This window comes from Adiantum capillus-veneris, chromosome 20 (genome assembly GCF_014529385.1).
Source record: "Adiantum capillus-veneris isolate H3 chromosome 20, ASM1452938v2, whole genome shotgun sequence".
Classification (NCBI taxonomy): Eukaryota; Viridiplantae; Streptophyta; class Polypodiopsida; order Polypodiales; family Pteridaceae; genus Adiantum; species Adiantum capillus-veneris.
This window is the reverse complement of record NC_140950.1, coordinates 123,354,716-123,380,052: the sequence shown is the minus strand read 5'-3', so window position 1 is coordinate 123,380,052 and position 25,337 is coordinate 123,354,716. Positions and strand designations below refer to the sequence as shown.

Sequence of the window (25,337 nt, the reverse complement as noted above, 5' to 3'; positions counted from 1 at the left end):
CAGGCCCTCTGAAAAGCAATCCGCATGAGTATGGAGAAAAATCTTGGCGTTCTTTTGATCAGGTCAAAACATATTCAACCTTTATCCATCGTTCAGTTCTCTCCCAAAAGAATGAGTAAGAAACTGAAGTTCATCAAGTACAATCTCTAAGCCCTTCATTTATCAAAGTCGCTTGCTCGGCCCAGTAGTCAACCACGGCGTAGTTCTTGTGGTACCAAGGGATCCTGAGTAGAACGTCACTCGCGTGCCCTTAACACCCCTGTCATTGCAAACGAAGTTTGCCAATGCTCGGTGTAATGGCAACATCCCATCCGGGTGCCAGTTGAACTACCTCCGCCTGTGGCGTCAGTCTATCGGGCGTAATTCCAAATCGAGCCGCCAATTCCAAGTGAAAAGAAGTTTGCCTTGGCTCCTTCAAAAGAGCTTCCTGATCCTTCACTTTGCCCCACAAGCGGCAAAGTTTGTACTTTCATTCATTAGATTCGGTGCAAGTCCCACGCCATGTGGTACAATTTCCCTATTTGCCTTTTTTGCCATGTTCCTCAGCTGCTCTCGAACTCTCAGGCCTGTCGTCGTTCTTATCATTTTGTTCTTTCTGTGCCTTTTTAGGGCACTTCGCGGAGATATGTCCATGTTCCCCGCATCCAAAGCACTTCCCCTCTCTAATGAAGCGAGCTTTCTCCTGAGGAGTAAGCTTGGGTCGTGCATCCTTCTTCTCTGGGTTGCTCTTTTTCCTTCTACTTTCATTCCCAGAAGTCTGTTCGGCTCGTTGTGTCATGGCCTCATCTGTGGGGTAGGTCAAACTGCAAAAGTGAATGGCAAAGCCCCGCTTCGCATGACTCATCAACTCCTGAATAGGAGCTGACTTCTGTTCCAAGCAGTGATCTCGGATCTTTGTAGGTAGACCCAAGGTAAACCGCTCAATCTGTTCACAGAATGAAATCTTCTTGAATGAAGAGGCGGGTAGAAAAGAGCTCCAGAATCTTTCACAATAAGCATCGATTGTATCTTTCTTGGTCATCCGAAGATGGTTCCAAGCAGCTCATACATCTCGTTCATATTCTTGCGTCAACCAAGAAGAAATAAAAAGCTTCTTAAATTTCAGCCATTTAACTAGCGCAGTTTTGTTTAAAAGAAGTGTGGACCACCAAGTACGAGCATTCCCCTTAAAGTAAGAGGCAGCTCTCCGAATCTTGGAGTGCTCTAAATAGCGTCCTTCCGCGAAAGCGATGTCAAACTGCTGTATAAAAGACAAAGCCTTCGAAGCATCTGAGTATCCTAAAAAAGTATCAAACTTGATCGAGTGGCCACCTTCCTTAAACTCTCGGACTTTCTTGCTTTTATCTTCGAGAAAGTCATACCGGTTGGCTTTGTAAAAATTCTTCTTGTTCGCATAAAAGTTTCCGTCATCGGAATCTGAGCTGTCTATAGACGAGTCCTCAGTAGAACTGTCAGTCTCTGGGCGAGATGTAGCCTTCTTTGCCTTTTTCTTGTCCTTTCCGAAGCTTTGTTTCTTGCTTCGCTTTTTACCTTTTCTGTCTTCTTCGCTCGAATCCGAGGAGCTAGAAGAACTGTCAGAAGAAGAAAAAGAAGAAGAACTGGGTACTCCTTCAAATCGAACACGCTTCTTCTGTTTCTTTGCCTTGTCAAAAGTCGACTGACGACCCAGATAACTTGGAAAGTCGGTGCTTCTTTTGCTTTTTGCCATGCTTTTTGGCTTTCTTCTGTGCGTCAAAAAGTTGAGCAATCCGTGCATCAACCACCTCTTCTAGTTCCTTCTCTGAATATTGTTTGGGATCAGAAGGTTTCTTGAAAGCAGATTTCGGGGGTGGTGTAGTGGTTTTCTGCCATTGTGCCTGCACTTCCTGAAAAGAAGCCTCGCTCGTATATTTTGCCAATTTCGGATCCTTCGCAAAACTGAGCATCATCTTTGTTGCATCGCCGATCAATTGACGACGCTTTCTCTCTCTTTGCTCCGCCTAAGTAGGCTGAGGCGGGCCATACTCTCTGTCTGAATCTTCGTTGTGATCCCAGCCCGCATCTCCAGATGCAGAGGGAGTCGATTGATCATTGCCTGAAGCCATAGGTGCCGTGGAAAAAAAAATTGGGGATCGGACTTCCCGTAGAAGAGAAATCGGCCGTGCTCTGATACCACTGTAACAGACTTGGACACTCCAAGTCAAGAATCAATCACGACAGCACCAAATAACCACTTCAAACAATTCACAGATCACAATAGATTTGCACTGGCCCGGCGGAGTTCCGTGCCTAGAGATATTGGCCCCAAAGACTGGCGCCCCTTTCGGTATTTCTTTTTGTATTAATCAATCATCAAAGTACAAGAGAGCGGTTAGGGTTTCACTCTCAGACTCTGCGTCCAGATGCTCTGAGAAGTGAGGCCCTCACCACTACTTTAAAGGTTACAAGGGATGCCCAAAAGCAGAGCCCCAAAAGCTTCAAATAAAAAACAATTGCTCTCTCTCTCTCTCACAGAGAGTCAAAACTTGAAAGCAAAAGCATTCTCTCTCTCTTTCTCATTGCATAGAGAAAAAGCAAGATTTGCGTCTCTCATCATTCTAATTTTAAAATTTAAAAAAAAAAAATCAGCCTCCGCGATTTCCGAAAATTAGGGTTTCTGCTGTCCGCCACATCATCACTTTGTGACAGTTTGCATTCAAGGAATATACAATATTTAACAATCGTTGACGTTTCAGCAAGTTTTACATGTTCATTTCTTGTAAGGCCACAGTCACAGCACAAGATGTAGCACGTTTGTTCATTATGCACTAGTATCCCCTTTGTGGTTTGCCAAAGTCGATTGTGTCAGATACGGATGTCAAGTCTACATCACATTTTTGGCAAGCACTCTTGACACTAAGTTGAATTTCTCAGTCCAATGATCAAATTAAGATCTCCAATCAGGTAGCCTTCGATGCCTTGAAGTCATATGTGCATGACCAACACTCTGATTGGGAGTTCAAGCAATTTTTGTCATGTGGACATGGCTGTCTGTGCCACGTGGACATGCTTCATTGACTTCCAGAGCCAATTTTGTACCTATCTCTAGATAGGTACAGAATTGGCTCTAGATAGATATCTCTAGACACTCCTATCTCTAGATAGCAATGTCTAGAATTCTAAGAAGATTAGTACTGGTAATTTTGTGAGCCTATTCGCAAGACTTGCATGTCCGGATGAGTCCATTGGATAAAGTTTTCCAGTTTTGGAACCCTCTTGTATAAATGAATTGTACAAGAGTTATGACAAATGTTACACTACGGTGGACATCTGGCATGACGTGCATGTATTTTTACGTTGCAACGAGCCATTTCCCATGTCACAAACTGCTGGTGTATCAAGCACTGAAGACTCGAGCCAACCTGCACATCCTAGCCCAAGGGCCTAAACCCTAGAAGCAATAGAAGAAGCAGAAGTTCTCACCTTGTCACAAACTACTGACGTGTCAAGCCATTGAATACTTGAGCCAACCTGCACGTATCAGTCCAACGGGGCCTAAAAAAATAAATAAAGATGGACCCACACACTCACAGAAAATTTAGCGTATCCAGCTGATGAAGTAGCATGATTGTACGGACAATCCGTGATTTACACTGGCAATTGTATGGATATCCCGCGTTTCGCGCTGACAGATGCTGACATGGCAGGCGTACGGACCTCCGTGTTTTACATTGGGCTGCTAACGTGGCAGGTGTACGGACGCGCTGGCAGTTTTTGGAATCAGATGCTTTTGATGTAACTGCTTTTGGGATGGGAGTTATACTGAGTTGAAGCAATATATAAGAAATATCGAAAAGGGTGTCAAGGTTTGGGATTGAGTACCAGCTTGTACAGTCCTCTGAGCTTATGGCCCGAACCTTTTTAGGTTATTTGCGGGGGGAGTGATGAGGTAGTTGTTGAGTGCTTCATACCGCAGACCGTTTGTCTCGAGGGAGTGCTCAGCGGCGCTGTTTGTTGTTGTCTGTAACATGCATATGTGAGCATTTGTAATGCATTGTGATGTGCCAACAACTGAATATTCCTAATTGGATGAGATTGCCTAGGTATGTAATTTTAGTGCATCAAGACACCTGTGGAAGATCAGTGTGGTCTGGGTGTGATGGCTAATTTTACTACGCCGAAATATATCTGGACGAAAAGAGAAGCCAACTCCTTGATCAAAAGAGCCGAAAGAAGAAGCCAATTCCTTAAAAAAAAGAGCAAACTGATTGTCCCTTGGAATGACTCTCGGAAATTTTTGAGCTAACTTGAGTTGTTTTGCAGATATGTTGTAATCGCGGACAATTACTTTCTTTCAAGAAGGGGGGATGTCACAAACTGCTGACGTGTCCAATCACAGAAGAACGGAGCCATTGTGCACATCACGGCTGAGGGGCCTAAACCCTAAGAAGAACAAGCAACAGCAGAAGAAGAAGTCCTACCAACGTATGGGACTCCGTCCGATGGGGCCCAATTGACGTAAAGGAATTAAAATAAAGCTTGACCCTCACACACACAACGTAGAATCTGATGACGTGGAAGTTGTACAAAAAACCCTGATTTTGCGCTGACATGATGACGTGGCAAACTGTGCGGATTTTGGCGTTTTGCGTTGGCTATTGACGTGGCAGTTGTACGGATTTCCGTTATTTACGCAAGCAGCTTTTGGGCATTGCTTTTGGACCAAATGCTTTTGAGTTTGAAGGCTTTTCATGTAAAACTACTTTTGGGGCCAGGGCCTTTAAATATGAGGCCATGGGCTCATTCTCTGGCATGCTTCTCGACGAACGTGCAGAGGATGGAGTACCGGCTTGTATTGTGTCGATGGACTATAAAGAAATACCGAAAGGGGCGCCAAGGTTTGGGGCCAATACTCTCTGGGGTGGAATTCCGCCACTCCGTGTCACGTGTTGTCTCTCTCTGCATTTAGTACCTTAGTACCAGCCCTAGGTAGTGTAGCATAGGAAGCACCTCTTATCGGTAGGTTTATTAGCTTACTAACAATTGACATTATAAGCCAAGTCGTGGGGTTCCAATTGTGTATCTGCTCGACCCAGCTTATTGGCATTATATAGGTGAACCCCATGTTCAGCACTTGGACCATCAGAAGTCAATCCATCAGTACCCTATAGGCAGCCAGCCCATCAGTACCATCAGCCTTGGCATTTTTCAAGCATCATCCCCTAGCGTTTTTCAGGAGGGTAGCAGATCCAGCCCATCGCCACCAAGACCAGCAATTTCAGGCATGCTTCCACACACCCTAGCATTAGCAGAATTCAGCCCAAGTACCAGATCAGCCCTAGTGACAAAAGATTTCAACCAATCCATCAGATCATCCATCCTTTTCAATTTTCAGCCCATTAAAGTCATCGTCATCAGCACCCTCGACATCGGCCATAACAGATCATCCCATAGCCTCGTCAGTTTGCATATCTAGTCCCAAGGGCCAAAAGCCCTAGTGTTTTCACTTTTCAACCCAGCCTCGCAGATCCAAGCATCTACCGCAAGAATCTAGATCCATTGTATCAGCATTTGTGCAATCTAAAGCAAATAGGATCTCTCTAGCAATAGAGAGGGGGGCCCTTGGAGGGGGGTTTGGGACCCCATCCCGTTGTTAGTCTTCTTTCTCTCTCTAAACCTTCACTCATAGTATTTCTCTCTTCTTTCTCTATGTCTATTGCACAATCTCTCATGAACTAAAAGGAACCCTGTGTACATACTGAGCATTCATCGTGAGTTATCACCTTAAATCACTTCGGCTGCAGATTACAGCTGATTACATGACGCACATGAAATATACAATCTGATTCTGATGGAAACATAGATCTTCCTTACTGATTTTTGTTCCACAACTACAAATATTCATCAAAAATTAGCCAAACAGTTACAAGTTCCAAGCTCTTCCTTCACAGCCTTTGCTGCCCAGATTACTTAGGCACGCATAAATGTCTACTACCCCACCAAAGGAACAGAGACAGCTAGAGCCTAAAAGCTAGAATCTGCCAAACAACATTGGCCACCTTAACCTCACCAACCACACCCATAAAAGGATTCATAGAAGTTCTCAATCAAATCACCTACTAATTAGGTGTACATGCATAAAAGTTGAAACAATTCAGCACTTAAAGAGTTTGTCCAAAGCTGTTTACCGATACCATATCACTTCACAAATTTTACAATCTTAACTTTTAAGTGCGATTAATAATCTCTTAAATGCTAAAATCTCAAATATTCTCTGAAGGGAAAAGCGATAAAACTTTATGGGTCATGTGGGCTTTCAAGAAATGTGAATTCTTGTGAAAAAAACTTCCAAGGATCATCAAAAGTTCTCAGACAACATGCTAGAGATTGCTACTTTGTAATCAGCAGACTCCAGTATAGAAAAATGATCACAATTATTGATTGCAAGACTTGCAGAGAAATGCTGTCCGTAGGCTGTAACAAAGCCACTGAGATAAAAAGTTTCTACCAGGCAATTCAGCTCATCTCCGTATCACTCACCGTAACACAATATGGCATGGATGGAATTACCTAGAGGTGACAAACAGGCTGTGGCCCATATTTGGAGCTTTGCATCCCCGCCTATCCGGAAGAGTAATGGCAGTCTAGTACCCTTTCGTTAAGGTCACTGACCTCTGCTAAGTTGTAGTATCACTCCTGGTCTTATTCAAGAAAAAAGCATGGCCTCCACAAAAGAGATATCTTAGAGCATCTAAGGCCAGGCATTGACTTGAATTACTGCACCCGAATGGCCCTGAAGTCTACCCAACATTGTTGTTTTCATTTTAAGCGAGATCAACGTGTACGTTACAGATTTAACACCTTAGCTGTGGACGCATGGTTTCAAGGCATCTGGTGCCATTGACGAACATGGGCAGATGCTGTTAGCTAGCTTCGAACGCTCGCATAGCACTGCTGTGCGTTTGACCGGTCAATCTTCGCAGCTTGCGGCCATGGTATTCAGCTGCTATCAGTGGTCGATCTAATTGCGTTTTCTACTCGTACACAGATGGCGATGGCGGTGCGCAAATTCGAATCGAGAGCAAAGTAGCTGTGTGAGGATATTACCTGTGTTTGTGGCGGCTTGCCAACCCTCGCCGAGCTTGCAACACCTCCACTTCGTCTGGTTCGCCACCTAAAGTAGCTGGCCTGTTTACATAAGGCCCCATATGGTCACTTACATCAATGGAGCAGCTTGCCATTTCATCAAAACTACATCTTTGCACGCCCTCACTTGATGCATGGTAGGATCGTAGAATTTATAGCATTTTCTATCAACCAAATAGCCAATAAACACACATTTTTCAGCTTTTGGATAAAGTTTTATCCTCAAGTCATCTGGCACTTGCACATAAGAAATACATCCAATAGTTTAAAGTGTGAAACATTGGGTTTTCTACTTGTAATTATCATTAGAAGCTACACCATGCACAAGTGCAGTAAGAGTCCTAATCATTGCAATAGAGATAGCTTTAGCCCTATAAGATAAGGGTATATTCTTCTCACTAATCAATGCACATGGAACCTCTGTAATATGCCCATTTTTGTGCTCAACAACACCATTTTTCTACAACGTGTATCTACATGAAATATGTCTATGAATTCCACTCTTTTATAGAAAATTGTTGAATCCATGGGAGAAGTATTCTCTCCCTTAATCTGACCTCAAAACAATGTACATATTTTCTGTTTGCTTTTTGAACGTAGCCTTAAAATTTTGAAACTCAGTGAGCACTTCACTCCTCTCCTTCATAAAATAAATCCATACTTTATGTGAGTAATCTCCAATGAATGTTACATAAAACCTACATCCTCCCATTGATGCATTCTTTGCGAGACCCCATAAAACCTACATCCTCCCATTGATGCATTCTTTGTGAGACCCCATACATCAGAATTTACCAATTCCAATACATTTTTGCTCACATGACTTTCTTCCAGAAAGGAATCTTTTGCTTGCTTCCCAAATTGATAAGCCTCACATATTCTACATTTTGGAAACTTTGATTATTGTGGAAAAAATGTGACAAGTTTGTTACTTTGCTCTCTCTCTCTCTCTCTCTCTCTCTCTCTCTCTCTCTCTCTCTCTCTCTCTCTCTCACACACACACACACACACACACAAACAGAAAAAAGAAGAAGATAAGGCAAAAGCAAGCTTCATACGTTCATAGTAAATCAAAAGATTAGTTGTACAACCTTATGTATGGGTTGGGTCCGTCCCTTTCACATACGGGCGTCCACATTCAGCCAATTGTCACTAAACGAGTGGTGTGCAGTCTAGTGCACCTCTCATTGGCGATCACTAGCCCTAGGCTATAGACCTAGGGGATTGACAAGCTCGGCCCATAACTGAATACAAAGGAGAAACGAAGGATGACACGCAAAGTTAACATGTCTCCGTTCCTGATGTAAATTCTGTCCTCGAAATTTAGGAAGGTATGTTTGAAAAGTAGGAACTTGGTGGGTCCACTCGTATGGGTCTTGTAGTAGTTAAACATCTTGATGACAGTAGTGGCCCATGGATGTTCTCTCAATCAAGAAGTTTAATTCTATAAGATGTTGCACTTGTCCTCACCAAGAGCTCGACTCTTTAGCTTCACTCGAACACTGCAAAATCAACCCAAAAGGGCACAATAATTGCATTCTCATAACATTTGTAGTGAATAAGCACACATAACGATTGGTAACATAGTATGAAACAATTTTTTGAGCGGTAAAGATCAAAATGCAATATAATCAAACGCATAAGCACTTGTAAAGGTCAACGAATCAAAAAGTCGCGAATTTCATTGTCAATAGGCACTAAAGGTCAACTATTGATACCATGGGCAAACTTCTCAATTTTTTATAGCCAATTAAGCTTTTTAATCGCAAGAGCAAAGTGTTTCATGTCCAAGGGCTAACTAGAGGCTATACCTAGAAGATCATCTAGTTAAGATACAGTAAAGGAAATCGCACATGAAATCATCGCCTGAATAGTTTCCTTTGTTTGACCCCCCAAAGTGTTTATGATATATGCTTTCTTTCCACATAGAGCCTTAATTGATCTTGTGGGATCTCTCTCTCTTTTTCACATTGATTCAAAGTCATTTGACGTGTGTGCTTATTTTGTATGCCTGGGGCTTTTTGCTTCTCAAGAAAAAGCAGCCACACTGGGAACCTCTAGGGCTCTAATACCATAGGCAATACATGTGAGTGAACTACCAAATCAAGCTGGGATTTGGTATTACCAACTACTGCAATATGTTCTTGTATACACTAGGAAATACCTCTAGGAGTCACATCAGTGGGAAGAGGCACCAACCCTTATTGAACAGAATCAAAACAACATAAAGAGCCCTAACCTATCTATTTGCACCCCTCTAGGGTCAAGGGAACAGGATATTGTTTAGATGGGCAGGCAGCCCTAAGTCTAGCTCTGTGAAACACTTGAGAAGTAAAGAGGGTACCTCTCACACCAGGTAGGAGTGGATGACTCTAGCATACTAGCCATGTCTATACACACATATAGATTTTGGTTAGCTTGCAAATATCATAAGGGTTGTGTCATTGTGCGTGATGTTCCACTATGATTTTTGGTTTATGGACCAGAACATGTTGGTTCCAAGATTTTTGTGTGGTAGCTCTTGCTCTTTTACTCTTTTTTTTTTGGGTTTTTTTTTTGGGTTTTAGTATAGGGCTATCTATATACATTCCCTAAGATTAAGAGGTTAAAGAGGTCAGGGAGGAAGGTTAAGAGGGAAGAGTCTAACAAGATGCCAAGCGAGTTTTTTTTAGGGATGAAAAAAACGATCGAGTCCTTCGGTTTTAGTATAGGGCTATATATATACATTGCCTAAGATTAAGAGGTTAAGAGGTTAGGGAGAAAGGTTAAGAGGGAAGAGTCTTACAAGATGCCAAGCGAGTTTTCTCGAGTGATGAAAAAAACGAGCGAGTCCCTCAATAAAGAAAAACGAGCGAGTCCCTCAATAAAGTTATTTGTTGTGATTAAGAGATTAAGAGATCGGGGAGGAAGGTTAAGAGGGAAGAGTCTTACAAGATGCCAAACAAGTTTTTTTTAGCGATGAAAAAAATGAGTGAGTCCCTCAATGAAGTAATTTGTGATAAGGTCACTTCCCGGGACGAAGCAAGGGCTACAAGGTAAGCAGAAAAGGGACTTAGCTCAAGCACTTATATACCTTGGAGTGGCATGAAAAGGGACGTGCTTCACATTGGAGCCATACCTTTATGGCTTTGTTTCTCGACTTCTTGTGTCGTCCCAGGGGGTTGTGTGTTGAGTTTGGGATGGCTCCAATTTTGTTTGGATGTTTGGCTATTGGTCTTGCGTGCATCTCTCAGTCTAATGATGCATTGGTTTCTACTTACTTGCATCCCTTGCTTCATCCCAGGAAGTGAGGGAGAGAGGAGACCCTCGATCTCCGTCTTATATTGGCCTTGAGGGTGATATGTGGAGGTGATTGCATTTGGACTAAAAGAGCTACATGATCTTGCCAAAAGAGCTGCTAGGGCTCTCAGCATAGGGCTTGAATTTGGGCCACACACACCCCCAAGGATTGCCCAGAGAGAGAGAGAGAGAGAGAGAGAGAGAGAGAGAGAGAGAGAGAGAGAGAGTGCCTCGCACATTTCTTGCGTGGATGCATGAACTGCTAGCTCCACATGCAAATGTATCTAAATACATTTGGTTCCACTAAGAAGTGAGAGGATATTTCAGATTCCATTGATAAGAACATTTTTTGGAAATCATAGGTACAAAGCAAGCTAATAAAGGTATGCAATTTGTACCTACAAAGGTTTTTTTTTTAAATCGGCTTTAGAAGGCCTTCGTATGACCTTTGTGAAACTACTCCAAATTAGTCCGTGTCGACATGGACCCGTTTCAGCATGGGGTGGCACCATCGTTGGCGGCGATGGATTCAGGAAATGATGCTCTATATTTTTGTTTCTTTATATAAAATTGGTAACTTGTTACAAATGTGATCACATTTTTAGTTTAAAAGAAAGGTTATTGAGCATGTTGGCCAAGACAATAAACTCATTAATATATTTTGCACTCTAATACTTTATATACATTGGACATGAGCATAAATTTGTCCTAAACCTGCTCAAACCAGTCCACGCTAGCGCGGACTATTTTCGACATGTTTTAGAGGGTTGGAGAGCATCATCGATTGCGATCTTCAGTAGTGTCTGCATCCTTGTCGCCCATAAATATTGGCCTGTGTTCGGGGCTTCCCCTTCTCATCCACGGTTATGTCTTGCCCAGTGGTTAAAGCCTAGCAATAGAGCAGTGTTAACTGGGGGCAACATGGTGGCATGGTTGACTGAGCTCCATAGATTAGCATTGTGATTCAACAGAGTTGATTTTCAGTTGTTCTTTGTGATTTGTGTTACCATATACATGTGGTAGTGATGTGTGTGAACACACTAGGACCGCCGAGGCATTTTTTCCCTCTTTAGGAGGTTTTTCCCCGTGCATTGTATATATGCCCATCACTCTAGGGCTATCTATCTTTCCATTGCACACTAAGTAATACACTCTCTATTGTGTGCCTTGAGCTTCCTTCGTCTTCTCCAAGCTCTATGAGTTTCTCTGCAACCCTAATTCCAACAATTGGTATCATAGCAGGTTGCGTCCTCCCAGGCTTAGTCGCCAGCATCTCCAACACACGCCTAATCACTTTCTTCGATTTTAGTGAGCCTTGGCAAGTTGTCGTAGGTTGACAAAAATTTCAGAAACGCTCGTAGAGCTTAGTCTGCTCAAATTTTTGATTTGGGCTCGTTTCGGCCTCCGTTTCCACTACAAGCAGTATTGCACAGGCTATTTCGTCATTTTGTGCAGAATTTTTGTCAGTGCCGTTTTTTGCATAACAGGTGTCTTACAGTCTCCTACGGTTTGTGCTATATAGCACGTGTTGTTTCCACTTCGTTACTCCTCTTTTCGGACAGTTTTCACATCAGGTGCATCATTTACCATGGCTGACAACAACACATATGTGTTCAAGATGTTTGCTGCCGAGGACAGGTTGGATGGGGACAATTACCCTATGTGGGCTTATATGATGCAACATGTTCTTGTGTCAAAGGTCATTTGGAATATTGTGCAGGGCATTGATGTATGTCCTGGTTCTGAGGATGTAGGCAATGTTGAGGATGTTGCAGGTCTTGCTCCAAGGATTGCTGCTATTAGAGTTGTTTTGCCTACGGCAGAACAAGCTCGTTGGGATGTAAAGGATGCACAGGCTCATGCATTGATTGCATTGTCTGTGAAGCGCACCATTGTTCGTCACATTCATTCAACAAAATCTGCAAAACACGCTTGGGATATTCTAGCAGGTCTTTATGCAAGCCGCAATGAGGCTAAAATTTCTTTGCTGCGTAAAGAGATGGATTCGAAGATTATGCACGAGGAAGATGATATGGACAATTTCCTTGCTGGAGTCAAGGATATCAATCAACAACTTATTTCTACAGGTGAAGTCATTTCAGACAGTTCCCTTGTACATACTATTCTTTATGCCTTACCAGATTCCTACCATACTTTTGCTAGTACTTGGAGACTTACGACCCAAGGAAATCCTAAAGTTGTCAAGTTTGATGCATTATGCACAGTGCTATTGCAAGAGTCACTTTCCAGAAAAAAGAAGACTAGGCAGCATGCATTTGAACAGGCTTTTATTGCTTCTCAAAGAAAGGGTGGTAACAGAATTGCAGCCACTTCTTATGGTTCTGCTGCGAGTGGCAAAACTTTAGTTCCTAATGCTTCTGCTGGCAGCAATTCGTCTGGAATTCTGGTGATAAGGGAAAAAAGAAGATGCATTGCCATTATTGTAAAGCTAACGATTACTTGATCAAGCAGTGTCCTAAGTTGAAGGCCAAAGAGGCTAAGAAGAAAGAGGGTGGTTCCACTAAAAATGCAGCCATTGTTGAGTCTTTTGTGAAAGGAGACTGTGATGCTGATGTTGATGCACAATGGGATTTTAATGCAGAGTGCACTTACAATCATGTTTTCCATGATGCATGCATGTCAGTTGCTGCAGATTCACATGTGTGGTATTTTGACAGTGGTGCTACAAAGCATATTACCTCACATCATGAATTGTTTACCTCTCTCGAGTCTCTCCCTCATGGAATTCAGTCACTTGTGCCAACAATGCCTCTTATCCGGTTCAGGGAGTTGGAAAGATTGTGTTTACTACTGCAAATGGCAGTTCTTTCACACTTGTTGATGCACTTCATGTACCTGGGATCAAGAAGAATCGTTTGTTTGTATCTGCACTTGCTAGACTTGGACTTGCAGTCAAATTTGTGGATGACAAATGTACAGTTCATGATCTCAGTTTTGGTGATGAAATTGTTGCATCTAGCTTTTGTGCCGTGGGCTGTATAAGCTCACCTTGTATGACCAATGTGGACAAAATTTTGGCAAATGCATTTGCTGATTCAAGGGCTATTTCAGAAGCAAAACTTTGGCATGCACGTTTTGGTCATCTGAATTTTGCCAGTTTGCTGCATTTGCAGAAATCTGATACGGTTGCTTCTTTGCCGCCTCTTGAAGCACCTGTCAAACATGTTTGTGAAGGCTGTATTTTGGGTAAAATGCAACGTTCTAAGTTTCCAAAGGATGGTTCAGTTAGGGCCACATGCAGGTTGCAGCTTGTGCACAATGATGTTTGTGGACCCATGCAAACTCGGTCCGTAGCTAATTACCTATACTTCGTGACTTTCATTGATGATTACTCCAGGCATGCATGGGTATTTCCGCTTAAAGAAAGTCTGAAGTTTTTATGTGCTTCAACCAATTTTTGGCTATGGCTGAAAATGTCTCGAAATGTACTATGGGCACTCTTTCTTCCGATCGAGGGGGGAGTATATGTCTCATGAATTTAATGCATTTCTGGCTAGTCGTGGGATAAAACACCAATGTACAGTGCCTTATACACCTCAGTAAAATGGTGCTGCTGAGAGGAAAAACAGGTCACTTACAAAAATGGCACGATGTATGGTCAAAAGTCAAGCTTTGCCACATTATTTTTGGCTTGAGGCCATCATGTGTGCCACTTATGTACTAAACATGTGTCCTACGAAAGCTTTGCAATCTATTACTCCATATGAAGCATGGCATGATAGACAGCATTCTATTGAGCAAATGCGTGCTTTTGGCTGTTTGGCATATGCTTTGGTGCCACAAACACAACGCAAAAAATTGGATGATAATGGTGTCAAATGTATTTTTGTTGGTTATAGTGCTGAAAGCAAGTTGTATCATCCACAAAAACAGTGTATTCTGGTTTCACGGGATGTAGTGTTTGTGGAAGATTCTGTTCAGCCCTTGTTGTCGTGTACTAGAGATAGTAATGTAAGCTCACATGACATTTATGACACCTTGTTGCCTCTTTTTAGTGGTGGAAGTTCGAATGTAAATTCCAATGAAGCAAATGTACAGCCTATGGGGGTTTCTGAAAATGTTACAGATCATCCTATTACTGAGGTAGATGTACATGGTGTACTTGATTACATTATTTGGGCATACAGTTTAAGTAGTGTGATGGTGGTATTGCCTTGTGTCATGGAGACATTGCTATGCGTTTGGACTTTAGGATTGCAAACCTATTGCCACTCTCATGGAAACAGGTTTAAAATTGAGTCTTCATGATGATGGTGATCCTGCAGATGTCACTCTTTACCAAACTGCTGTTGGATGCCTCATTTATGTATGCAACATGAGGCCGGTTATTCAGCTTGCAGTCTCACAGGTGAGCAGATTTATGCATAGCCCAGGGTCTAAGCATTGGCAGGTTGTCAAGAGGATTTTTTGCTACCTTAGTGGCTGTTACGAGACTAGTAAGCAAGAGTTAGATGGCAAAGAATTGTCTGTTAAATGACTAGGCATGCCATAGGCAGCAAAAAGGGATAAGGGTGGACAAAATAACCAAGGTTAGGCGGTCAAAATAAGGTGTAAGTTGGGTGGTCGGAAGAATTTTAAATGGATGGCTTTGAAGTTTAGTCAAGTGCAACTCTGGTGGCATAATCGATCGAGAAATTTTTTAAATGGGACGGCCAGTCAAGGGCATAATAGGGTGGACATCCCCTCGAGGATTTGACCCTTGAGTACCAAGTGGGTGGTTGACACTGTTTGGGAAAATTCATTTTTTTTCCAAACATACAAAATTCCTTTTCTTGAATTTTCCAAAAGGAAATTTTAGAAAATTAGGTTTTTTTTTTGGAGTTTTTACGCTATTTTTTTCTCGATTTTGGGGCAAAATTTCTCCGTTACTCTATGCCCTTAACGGCATTTGTTCAAAATTGAAAATGGCACGATATTGAGCTGAGACACATTTTTCTCGAACACTCGTGGGTGACCATGAAGTTGAGGCAAATGGGGGATGATTGCACCTTTAAGGACAAAGCTAAAATTTAATGGCCAAAGGGAATGCAGCTCGGGCGGCCATATTGGGTGGTCAAGGGGTTAACAGCTTCTTTTTATGGGTAAAAGGGAGTGAAAAAACTGTGGTTGAGAGCCATCGGAATCTGTCCACCAGGAGTTTGCCCGAGTGGTTAAGGGGGCGACCTTAGATCACCTGCACTCAAGTGCGCGAGGAGTTTTGGGGTGTTGGCGAGTTGCTACAGGGAGGCGAAAGAGCCTTTTGAGGCGTGGGAGACCAAAATACTGCAGCTCGGAGCAGGTTGGCGATGCCGAGAGCTGAAAAAAAGACGGAGGGGGACAGGCTACAGTGTGGGCAAGGCAAGGCTGGCAAGCCTCGTTTATTATGTATCTCTGGCTCAGGAATCAGCGTCCAGTGAATGGCCGCCATGTCTGGTTGTCACAAAACCCAAGGTGGCACCTGAGTCCCGACTCCCAAAGCTCAGCCAACATCGAGCAATACTCTCTCTCTCTCTCTCTCTCTCTCTCTCTCTCTCTCTCTCTCTCTATTGCAGCTTTGCTTCGGGCACAAGGCAGTAGTGACATTGCAAATCCTGGCAAGCTTGGAGTCCCTCTTGAGCCACCTTCATTGCAAATTTGTTTTCAAAAGCCTTTTTTTTCTCTTTTCTCTGCCCAGTCCGCGATCTGTATTTTTTTTAAAACTTAGCTTCAATCACCTTCTCTCAAATCACTTCTTTGAGCTTCCATAAATTAATTACCTTCTTTTTAATTGGCCTCTGCTTCCTCCTCCTCACAACCATAACAAACAACAAAAAAAAACAAAAAACAAATAACAGCCATACCTTTCTTTTTCTCTCGATGGGCGTCACTCAAAATTTCAAACGATTAGCCGAGAATAAATTTGATTAAAGCTAATCAAATTTTGAGTTTTAAAATTTTAATTTTTTTTATAATGTGGTTGCTCCATCTTCAGAATACACAAGAGTTAGCCATTAGATTGAATTTTAAACTTAACATACCATATCGGGATGGTCATGAAGCCGAAAGTGGAAATTGATTGCCGATTAGTGGCCAATTTGTCACCAATTAATGACCAAGCAGAAGTTGTTTGGCAATTCCGACCAATGAAATTTTGAATTTTTACAGATCCTTGAATCGTTGAATTGTAAATTCGAGGAATTGCAATTCGGAGATTGGCGATTCGAGGAATTCCTTCTTCAAATTGAAATCTGGTGCCGAGTTTTCCTCGAACCTGAAGCTCTGATACCACTGTTGGGAGAAGAGGGGGAGATCGACCACTTAAAATATTCAACACAAGCTTCCAAGCAATCACCATCAACCTGTCCACCTCTTCTTCCAATTTCCAAGCACACACACTCACCTAGACTATGACACACACACACACACACACACACACACACACACACACACACACACACACACACACACACACAGTAAACATAGAATTGACATAGACAAGATTGTAAGAGAGTGTAAGAGATGTGTAAGAGATGGAGACTAGATTAGAGAGTACATAGCAAATAACCATAGCATAAGAGAGTAGAGAAGAGAATCTGCAAGAGAAAGGCCTAAATCTAGCCCCAAACTCCACGGCACCTCTCTTGTGGAGTTGGTATTTAATATATTATTTTTGAGTTTAAGGTGCCAAAAATTGAGGCCCCTCTTTTACAACCACTTCACTTTTGTAAATGAGTGAAGCTCATTAGTTCTTGCATGACCCATAAGGGGAGTTCCCACTACAACTATTTACAGAGCCGTAGTGGCTTATTGCAATGATGTTCTAAGATACTGTGTAAATATAAAATGGCCAAGAGTAATTGCCGTCACCTCTTCATCAACTCCCCGCATTCCACTCGACAAAATCATCATCAACTCAATTAGTAAAATAAATAGACATCACATAATTAACCATTACGCCCAGCTATCCCAATTGCAGCTAACCACTACAACAGGAGGGTGCCCAGTCTCGTAACAGTGGCACTTTACATCTTGGCTTGTTTTATCCCAAGAGGGGATCATTGTCGCCAGACTTACATGCTTTTTCAGACTCAGATTGGGTTGGTTGTTTTGACACACGAGTGTCCACAAGTGGTTTTTGTTACATGGTTGGTAGTGTATGTATATCATGGTAGAGCAAGAAGCAACCTACTGTGGCCACTTTGAGTTGTGAGGCTGAGTACAGGGCAGTCTTCATAGCTACGGTTCAGTGTGTATGGCTCAGACGCCTTATGGCTTATTTGTTGGACAGGACACTGCCAACACTATCTACACTGATAGCCAGAGCGCATTGGCAGTTGCGAGGAACCCAATTTTTCATGCTCGTACAAAGCACCTTGAGGTGGATTACCACTATGTCAGGGAGAGGCTCTTTGTAGGAGAGATTAGCTTGGCTTATGTGCCAGCACAGGACAACCTTGCAGATCGTTTCACAAAGGCATTGTCTCGTGAGAAGCTTGAAGCTTTCCGCAAAGCTTTGGGCTTACTCCCCTTTGTGGATTGATCGTGTCCTCAGGGCATGGCACTTCTTTTTACTCATGTGACAACTCTCATTCACCGCATCACTCCAGGGGGGATTTGTTACCATATACATCTGGTAGTGATGTGTGTGAACACACTAGGACCGGCGGTGCATTTTTTCCCTCTTTAGGAGGTTTTTTCCCCCGTGCATTGTATATATGCCCATCACTCTAGGGCTATCTATCTTCCCATTGCACACTAAGTAATACACTCTCTATTGTGTGTCTTGATCTTCCTTCGTCTTCTCCAAGCTGTCTGCGTTTCTCTGCAACCCTAATTCCAACAATTTGATAGAGGGTGAAAAGACGAAGAATCTACCAACAAAACACATGATTGCGGCTTGTTGATTTTGATGTCGATGTCATCACATCCTTGGGATATAGTCTCTCTCTCATCTTTCTTACAAGGAGAAGGATATCTCTATTTACAATGTGTCTCTCAGTGAACTTCATCATCTAAATTTGTTGAGATATCAAGCTCTATGGCCAACATTGTGGCACATCATATATCACTGGCACATGTGAGTTGTTACAAGGATTTTTTCGAGTGATACGATAGTTGGACTACACCAACTTATTCCATGTAGCAAGAGTGATGTCATGCTTACCTGCCACTTACTCACTAGCGGCTACTCACTATGACCACTTGTACATACTCCTTTTTCACTTATGCTTTGGAGCCCTTATCTTTGATTCTAGTAGTGAAGAAGAAGCTTAACAACCTCCATCTCTATGTGTCCTCTCTTCTCTTTGTTTATGTGTGCTTGTAAGAGCTTGAGCTCTCTTCTATCTTGTTTCTCCACATGCTATCTATTAACTTCGACATGTGTCATCCTTATTATTATTATTTGTATTCATTTATGGGCCGAGATTGTCGGTCACGTAGGTCTATAGTCTAGGGTTGGTGATCGCCGATGAGAGGCGCACTAGACTACGCACCAAACTTGTTTACTGCTGCCAATTACCTGAATGTGGATGCCCGTATGTGAAAGGGACGGACCCAACCCATAGATAAGGTTGTACAACTAGTCTTTTGATTTATTTTGAACATATGAAGCTTGATCTTCTTCTTGTGTGTGTGTGTGTGTGTGTGTGTGTGTGTGTGAGAGAGAGAGAGAGAGAGAGAGAGAGAGAGAGAGAGCATAGGCTATCGAGCAACGAGAGTGCAATGGTAGTGAGGAGGGCAGTCAGTACCATGACGGTTTCTTCCTCTCGTCACGACAAGTGGCTGACGTGCCAATGTGTAGTCGTAGAGCTTGCTTGTATGCGCAAGCTGTGTGTTGGTAGCCATGTGGCTCATAAAAAGTGTTTAGCAAGTCCCTAGCAGTTGACATTTTTGGCACCGTTGCTCTCTTCGCCAAGCTTCAACCATAGCCTGCATGCTGTGTTGAGGTCATGTTTTTTACATGTTAGAAAGGTTGAGAAGTGGGTGTGTATTGTCTATGTGTGCAGATCTGGATACGGTGATATCAGACAGTTTATTCCTCTTCATTTTTGTTCACTATTTATTTAAATTTAAATGATCGACTATTTTTTGTTTTCTTGCAAATTAGTGTTAAGGCACAGTTTTTGCAGATATATTTTAGTTTTTTTGTAAATATATGTTCTTATTAAGGTCTACTTAAAAAAGGGAAACCAAAAAACAAAAACGCCTTGCAATCGACTGGGGTTTTTGAATCGACAAAAAAAAAAAAGACTCCAACTAGGCCCTAGGCGAGAAAAAGAAAGAGCCCCATTGGCTCCGTCCCCGGCCTCAGTCTTGATTTATATGTATAGGAAGTAGGGTCCTCCATAGCTTCCTTGCAAGTGAAAGAATAATGGGTCTCATGTTATATACATACCCCACTTCTCAAGGGTAAAAGGAAGCATATGGGATCTAATCGTCACCTTTTCCCTCCACTAGCTTCCTTAGACTTTCCCTCTTGTGCCTACACGCCCAAGTAGAAATTGACTATTTTGGGGGTCATAAGTGTCATAAAATCGAATATCTAACCAATCCAAATGATTTTCTCTTATTAAACTGGTCATTTAATGTGGGATAATAAACGAGAACAAGGGTTAGAATATAGACATGTGCTTACGGATCTATCTCAACATGGGGCCAATGGTATAGGGGTCCAAATGAGAGATGGTATGTCAAAGAGCAAGGCTATCTAATGGAGCTTAAAAGACCTTAGGGTTATCTTCATTAAAGACCTCCAATGGTTAGTGTTAAAGTCCTTTGACCTTAAACATCTATTGCATAAAATTCAGCATGCATCACGCAAATATCATAAGTTTCCTTTCCATATCATCGTCATGGCAAAGCCATTCACCTGTAGGACTAAAAGACAACACATCATCTTGCACCCCTATGAAATAGGCACTCCCAAAAACATAGCCATCCTTAAAAAGCAAACCACAAACATATGAACTATAATCAAAAGCATCTTTAGCATCATACATGCATACAATTCTTGTCCTCCTCAAATTCTAATGCTTCAGTCATCGGCTCACAAGTAGCTTGTGCATTAACGGTAGCATTCTCAACTTGTAGATAGTCCAAACACTTGGTACCCTCATGTATGTCTTCAATTTTGACCTTGGATGCACTTTTGACTTGTATATCATATCCCAATGTATTAATATATGGAAAAAAAATTGCAACATCCAATTTTGCATAGATAACTTGAGCTATGTCCCCGTCATTGTGAGCTTCCAATAAGTTTTCATGTTCTTGAAGACATGCATCTACGAGAGCTTCCAGTTTTGCCCAAATTTGGTCATAAACACTTGCATAAACCGATATGTGTTCCAATAGTTGATTCCCTTGTTTTGAGCTTGTTCTTCTTGAACATCCTCATCACAAGAAAGAGAAAGCTCTATTTCCAAATCCAGATAATGTGCACTTATTTGTAAAACGGCTTCTTCAAAAGTCTTCCAACAGTCTCTATATACTTTGGAAAAGTCGATTGTCCCAAGGAGTAAGCACAAGGTGCAGGAAAGGAGAAAGCCATGCAGATGGTGCTACTATTTTCTCTAGACTCTCCTTTAAGTATGCCAATGTGGAAGTTTCCCACACGAAAGAGTTTTTCTTTTGGGGAGAAGATCCAACATCATATTTTTTCACAAGCTCAAGGAACCTTTGGCATCACCGCCTATACTTTCTGTAGTTGAAAAATTTGTTCTAGAAAGAGATACCAATTCTAGATATATTGGTGCAGTTTTACTCCAAGAGGGGAGACTAGTGGCTTTCGAGAGTAAAAAACTCAATCGTGCACAGAGAATTATTGTGCCTACAATAGTGCACAAGAGAATTATTGTGGCTACAAAAGAGAACTAGACCAAAAGAGAGATTGGCTCTACAAAACCTCAAAAAGCGATAAACAAGTATGTAGTCAAAAGAGTTGGTGCTGCAACATTTGCTTTGTAGGCTTTGTAAAGAGGTTGGATACACGACTAGGTTTGAAAATTGCACAAGGCTTGAGACAATAATTGAGTATATGACAGATGGGAATGTTTATGACATACGTTCTTGTGAGTAATCAAATATATAACAAATGGAATGTTTATGACATAAGTTCTTGTGAGTACAACTATTATTATACTCTTGATGAAGCACGTGAAAGAACAAGACACATTGATGTCCTCTTTGGACTGCAAAAGGATCTAGTAAAGCGGCCAAAAAATTTGTGTATTTTTATCATAACATTTTCACTATTCCAATAAGAACACTTTTTGTCAAGATTCTGTATGCAAGGCAACCAAAGAGTGATTGGCTAAATGCTACACTTATTTTTGTTATGAAGATACCTTTAAGTGATCCAGAAGATGATATCCTTGTCTTTTTAACAAAACATGCATAGCATGCTAGAACTTGTATGAAGGATTGGGTACCAATGTACATTTATCAATGATTTGGGATTTGTCCATTTATCAATAATTTCTCAGTCGATGATATGATGAACGGATAAAGCAGAAGTAGACCAATTTTTGAGCAGATGATGCAAATAGAGAACATGAAGAGAAAGAGAGAGCCATCATAAGCATGCATTCTATGTTCTCATAGCACGAGCATGCAAATAAAGAACATGAAGGTGGAGAGAGACCAAGCATAAGCATGGTTCTATATTCTCATGGTATGAGGCTACACTCTCATGGCATTGAGCACGTGCCCCTTGCATGCTATCATGGGTTGAGCCTCAGTGCTTCTCATCACGTAGGTCAAGTCAATACTTGTTGACTCCTATTTAGAGGTCTTTCCTTATGAAGTGTCAGCATCTTGAGAACTTCCACCCTCTAATCGGTTGTTAGCAAACCTTAGTATATCAACATGATCGAGTCATGATATGCTTCCCACCACCCCTTCTGTCCAAGCGGCTTGTACTAGAATTTAGAAAGAAAATCACTTGCAAAAAGACCTACATCAAGCTAATCTTCACAGATGATATAGAAAAGCATGCTAAGTCGATAAGCATACGTAAAAGATTGCAATAAACATGATGGACACCATGATGGAGATTGTGCTAGACATGATTGACATGAGAGAAGTTTCAAAGACAAAGAGATCACAATAGAGGGACTAAATATAGAAAGGATCTTAGCCATAAGGATGGTGATCAAACAACGCAATGAGAGCATGATGATCGCAGGAATAGATATAATGGATATTCCAAAAACTTTTGCAAAAGCCTCAAGGGGAATGGCTCTGATCTTCTTGATACTTCAACAAATGCTGGCTCACCAACATAGAAACACAAAAGGGAGCATTGAAATTCAATCTTCTTAGGCTTTGTGTCCCTGAAGAAAAAGGGAGAATCAAAGACCTGCAAAGGAGTTTGAGCATGAGGCAAGGAACAAGTGATGGTAGACATGATGGTAGAGGTGAAATTGATAGTCTATTTGATAGCAGAGGTCACAAAAAAGATGATGATGGAGATCGGATTATGCATGATCAACATGATGATAGAGATTGCGCTAAATATGATCCAACATGAGAGAAGTATGATAGACGAAAAGGCTATGATAGAGGTGGTATGTAGACGGGATGTTACAGAGAGCATGACGATCACGAGGATAGATACCATGGACATGTAGAATTTTTTTGGCAAAGGCCTCAAAGAGAATGGTGTTGAGCTTCCTAAGTACTTTCACAAAAGTTTTCTCACCAACATGGAAACACAAAACGAAGCATTCAGATTCAATGTTCACTTGGCTTTTTGTCCTTAAGGATCGAGGGAGAATCAAAGACAAGAAAGAACTTGAGCATGTGGCAATGCACAACACACAAAAAAAACGGTGATTGTAGACATGATAGCAAAATTGAATGCAAAAGTCACTGAAGAGATGATGAGCGGGATCATAGTAGACATGATTGACATAATTGTGGTAAACATGATCTATATAAGAGAAGTATTAAATATGAAGTGACCATGACAGAGAGGCTAAATGTAGAAGGGATATTTGCGACATGTATGTTGACCAGATGACTCAGAGAGCATGATGTATGGTGATGGAAGGACTCACACCATCGAACAAAACTTTGTATCAGTTGTAAAGGTTTGTCATTTGCATCCAATATCTCCATGTCTATGCATTTGCTTGGACTGCACACCTAGACTACTATGCAGGGCACGACTTTCGTTCTTAATTACTTATAGGGAGACATAGCGCCGACTCTCCACCGTACTTCTCTATGGCACTTTTGTATGACATTCACTCTTTATGGTCTGTAGTTTGTGTCATTCTCATTGCATGACAAAAGATGTAACTATTGATATGGTTTTCATGTAGCTGGACACAACAACGTTCTCTACCTTGCACACTCAAAGCAGGCACCTATTCAATGATAGTGTCTGTAGTCCAAGTTAACTTTTACATTTCCAATTTATTATATGTAAATAAACCATTTTTCACACTCAACAATACATCAATACTAAACAATAGTAGCAAGTTTCTTTGGTAAGGCCAACCAAGCAAGACTAGTTGTAGAGGGAGGTTGTAAATAGACTTAGGGCGAGTTCATACTGTCGACGAGTACTAGGGAGTTCGCCTTGCTCACCTCAAGGTCATGCAAATCCACCTCAAGCTCATGTCGAGCCTTGAGGGACAAAAGGTTACATGAACCTAGCAACACACTATACCAATAGCCCAATCCTTTATATACAATGCTTCATCGGATGGCAAGGGTTGCCCTAAGCCAATCCTCTGTGTTCTGCCTTTTACCTACTACATAAATAATCTCCTTACTTTCTTGTACAGCCACAAAGAGGTCGTTATCAAATACACGGCAATTTGTGGCCTTCCAGATATTCCTTTAGAATGACAATGTGAGTGTAGAACTTTGAAACTGTTTCCCATCAAGGCAAACATCCTCCTTGAAAAATCCTAATTTCCACATTCTTTGTATCTATTTGCATACCTTTCGTGCCAGGCCAACCAAGCGAGACTAGTTGAGATATAGATGTGTGTTATCAAACATAATAAAATATAAAAAAATTGGAAGAATTCATCCATGAATTTTCAAGGGTGCTTCAAGATTTGAAAATTTTAGGGTTATTTTGGGAATTTCCACAAAATAGAAGGGCAGTGTGGTAATTTTTCCTTTAATTTTGGATATGTCTACTGAGTCAAAGATGTAGACAACCCAACCAACATTTCTTCAGGATGGAGAAGAGAGAGAGAGCACTTGATAAGTCTAGAGAGTCAAGACTTCAGGTCTGGGCCATGCAAAGTTGGACTCGGGAGAAATATTGCAAAGGAATTCCTCTCTCTAAATGGGAGTGAGCCTCTGAGAGAGTGGGAGTACGGACCTCTGAGCCTCTGTCTTGTCATTCACCTCGCGCCACCATCCTCGCCTCTGCCTTCATCCCTGTCATTTCTCTTTACTTTTCTACCACTACCTGACCTCTAGGCACTCTCCCCTTTGGGCTTTGTGGAGGGCCTAATGGCCCTCCACGAAGCCTTGCGTAATGGGGTCTCAATCTTCCCCTCGACAGGTCCCATGGAAAACTCAAGGGCAAGCTACCTAGAAACAAAAGCAATGTACCCCTTCAAGTCACTCCTCTTGAGCCCCAACATATCTTAGTGCCTTCTAGTGCTCTGCCACAAATGCAACTTGTGCAGAATAACGTCTCTTCCCCGCTCAAAATGGTCTTTGAAGAGGGAACCAGGCCTCTGATGCATGATAACCTTCAGCATCTCCTACATTTTTGTCCGAAGATGCCGGTGGTCAATCATATGGATCTTCCATCCATGTCTTATGCTGAAGTTATACGCGGCCCCGACAGGTTCTTTAATTCTCTCTTCAGACCCCAACCTCAAGGGGAACAAGGTATGGGTCTTCCTCCTACTGCCATTCATCATAGCATATGGAGCTTGCAAGAAGGAATGCAACATCATCCCCAAACCTCCATCGGATTGCAGAATAATAGCCATATT

General features: G+C 41.9%; 1 protein-coding gene across 3 annotated transcripts in view; it reads right to left on the bottom strand.

Moving 5' to 3' along the window:
* The window catches only part of LOC147433201 (uncharacterized), a 97,796-nt gene extending 90,552 nt beyond the window's left edge, over positions 1-7,244 (bottom strand). For 2 of the 3 annotated variants that reach the window (XM_086492847.1, XM_086492848.1), the window contains exon 1: positions 7,066-7,235. In XM_086492847.1, coding sequence (XP_086348973.1) covers positions 7,066-7,199 — 134 coding nt within the window. In that variant the 5' untranslated portion in view covers positions 7,200-7,235. Of the gene's footprint in view, positions 1-7,065 lie in introns of all 3 variants that reach the window. The other variant, XM_086492849.1, reaches the window with a different exon arrangement.
* Positions 7,245-25,337: the final 18,093 nt, after the last annotated feature.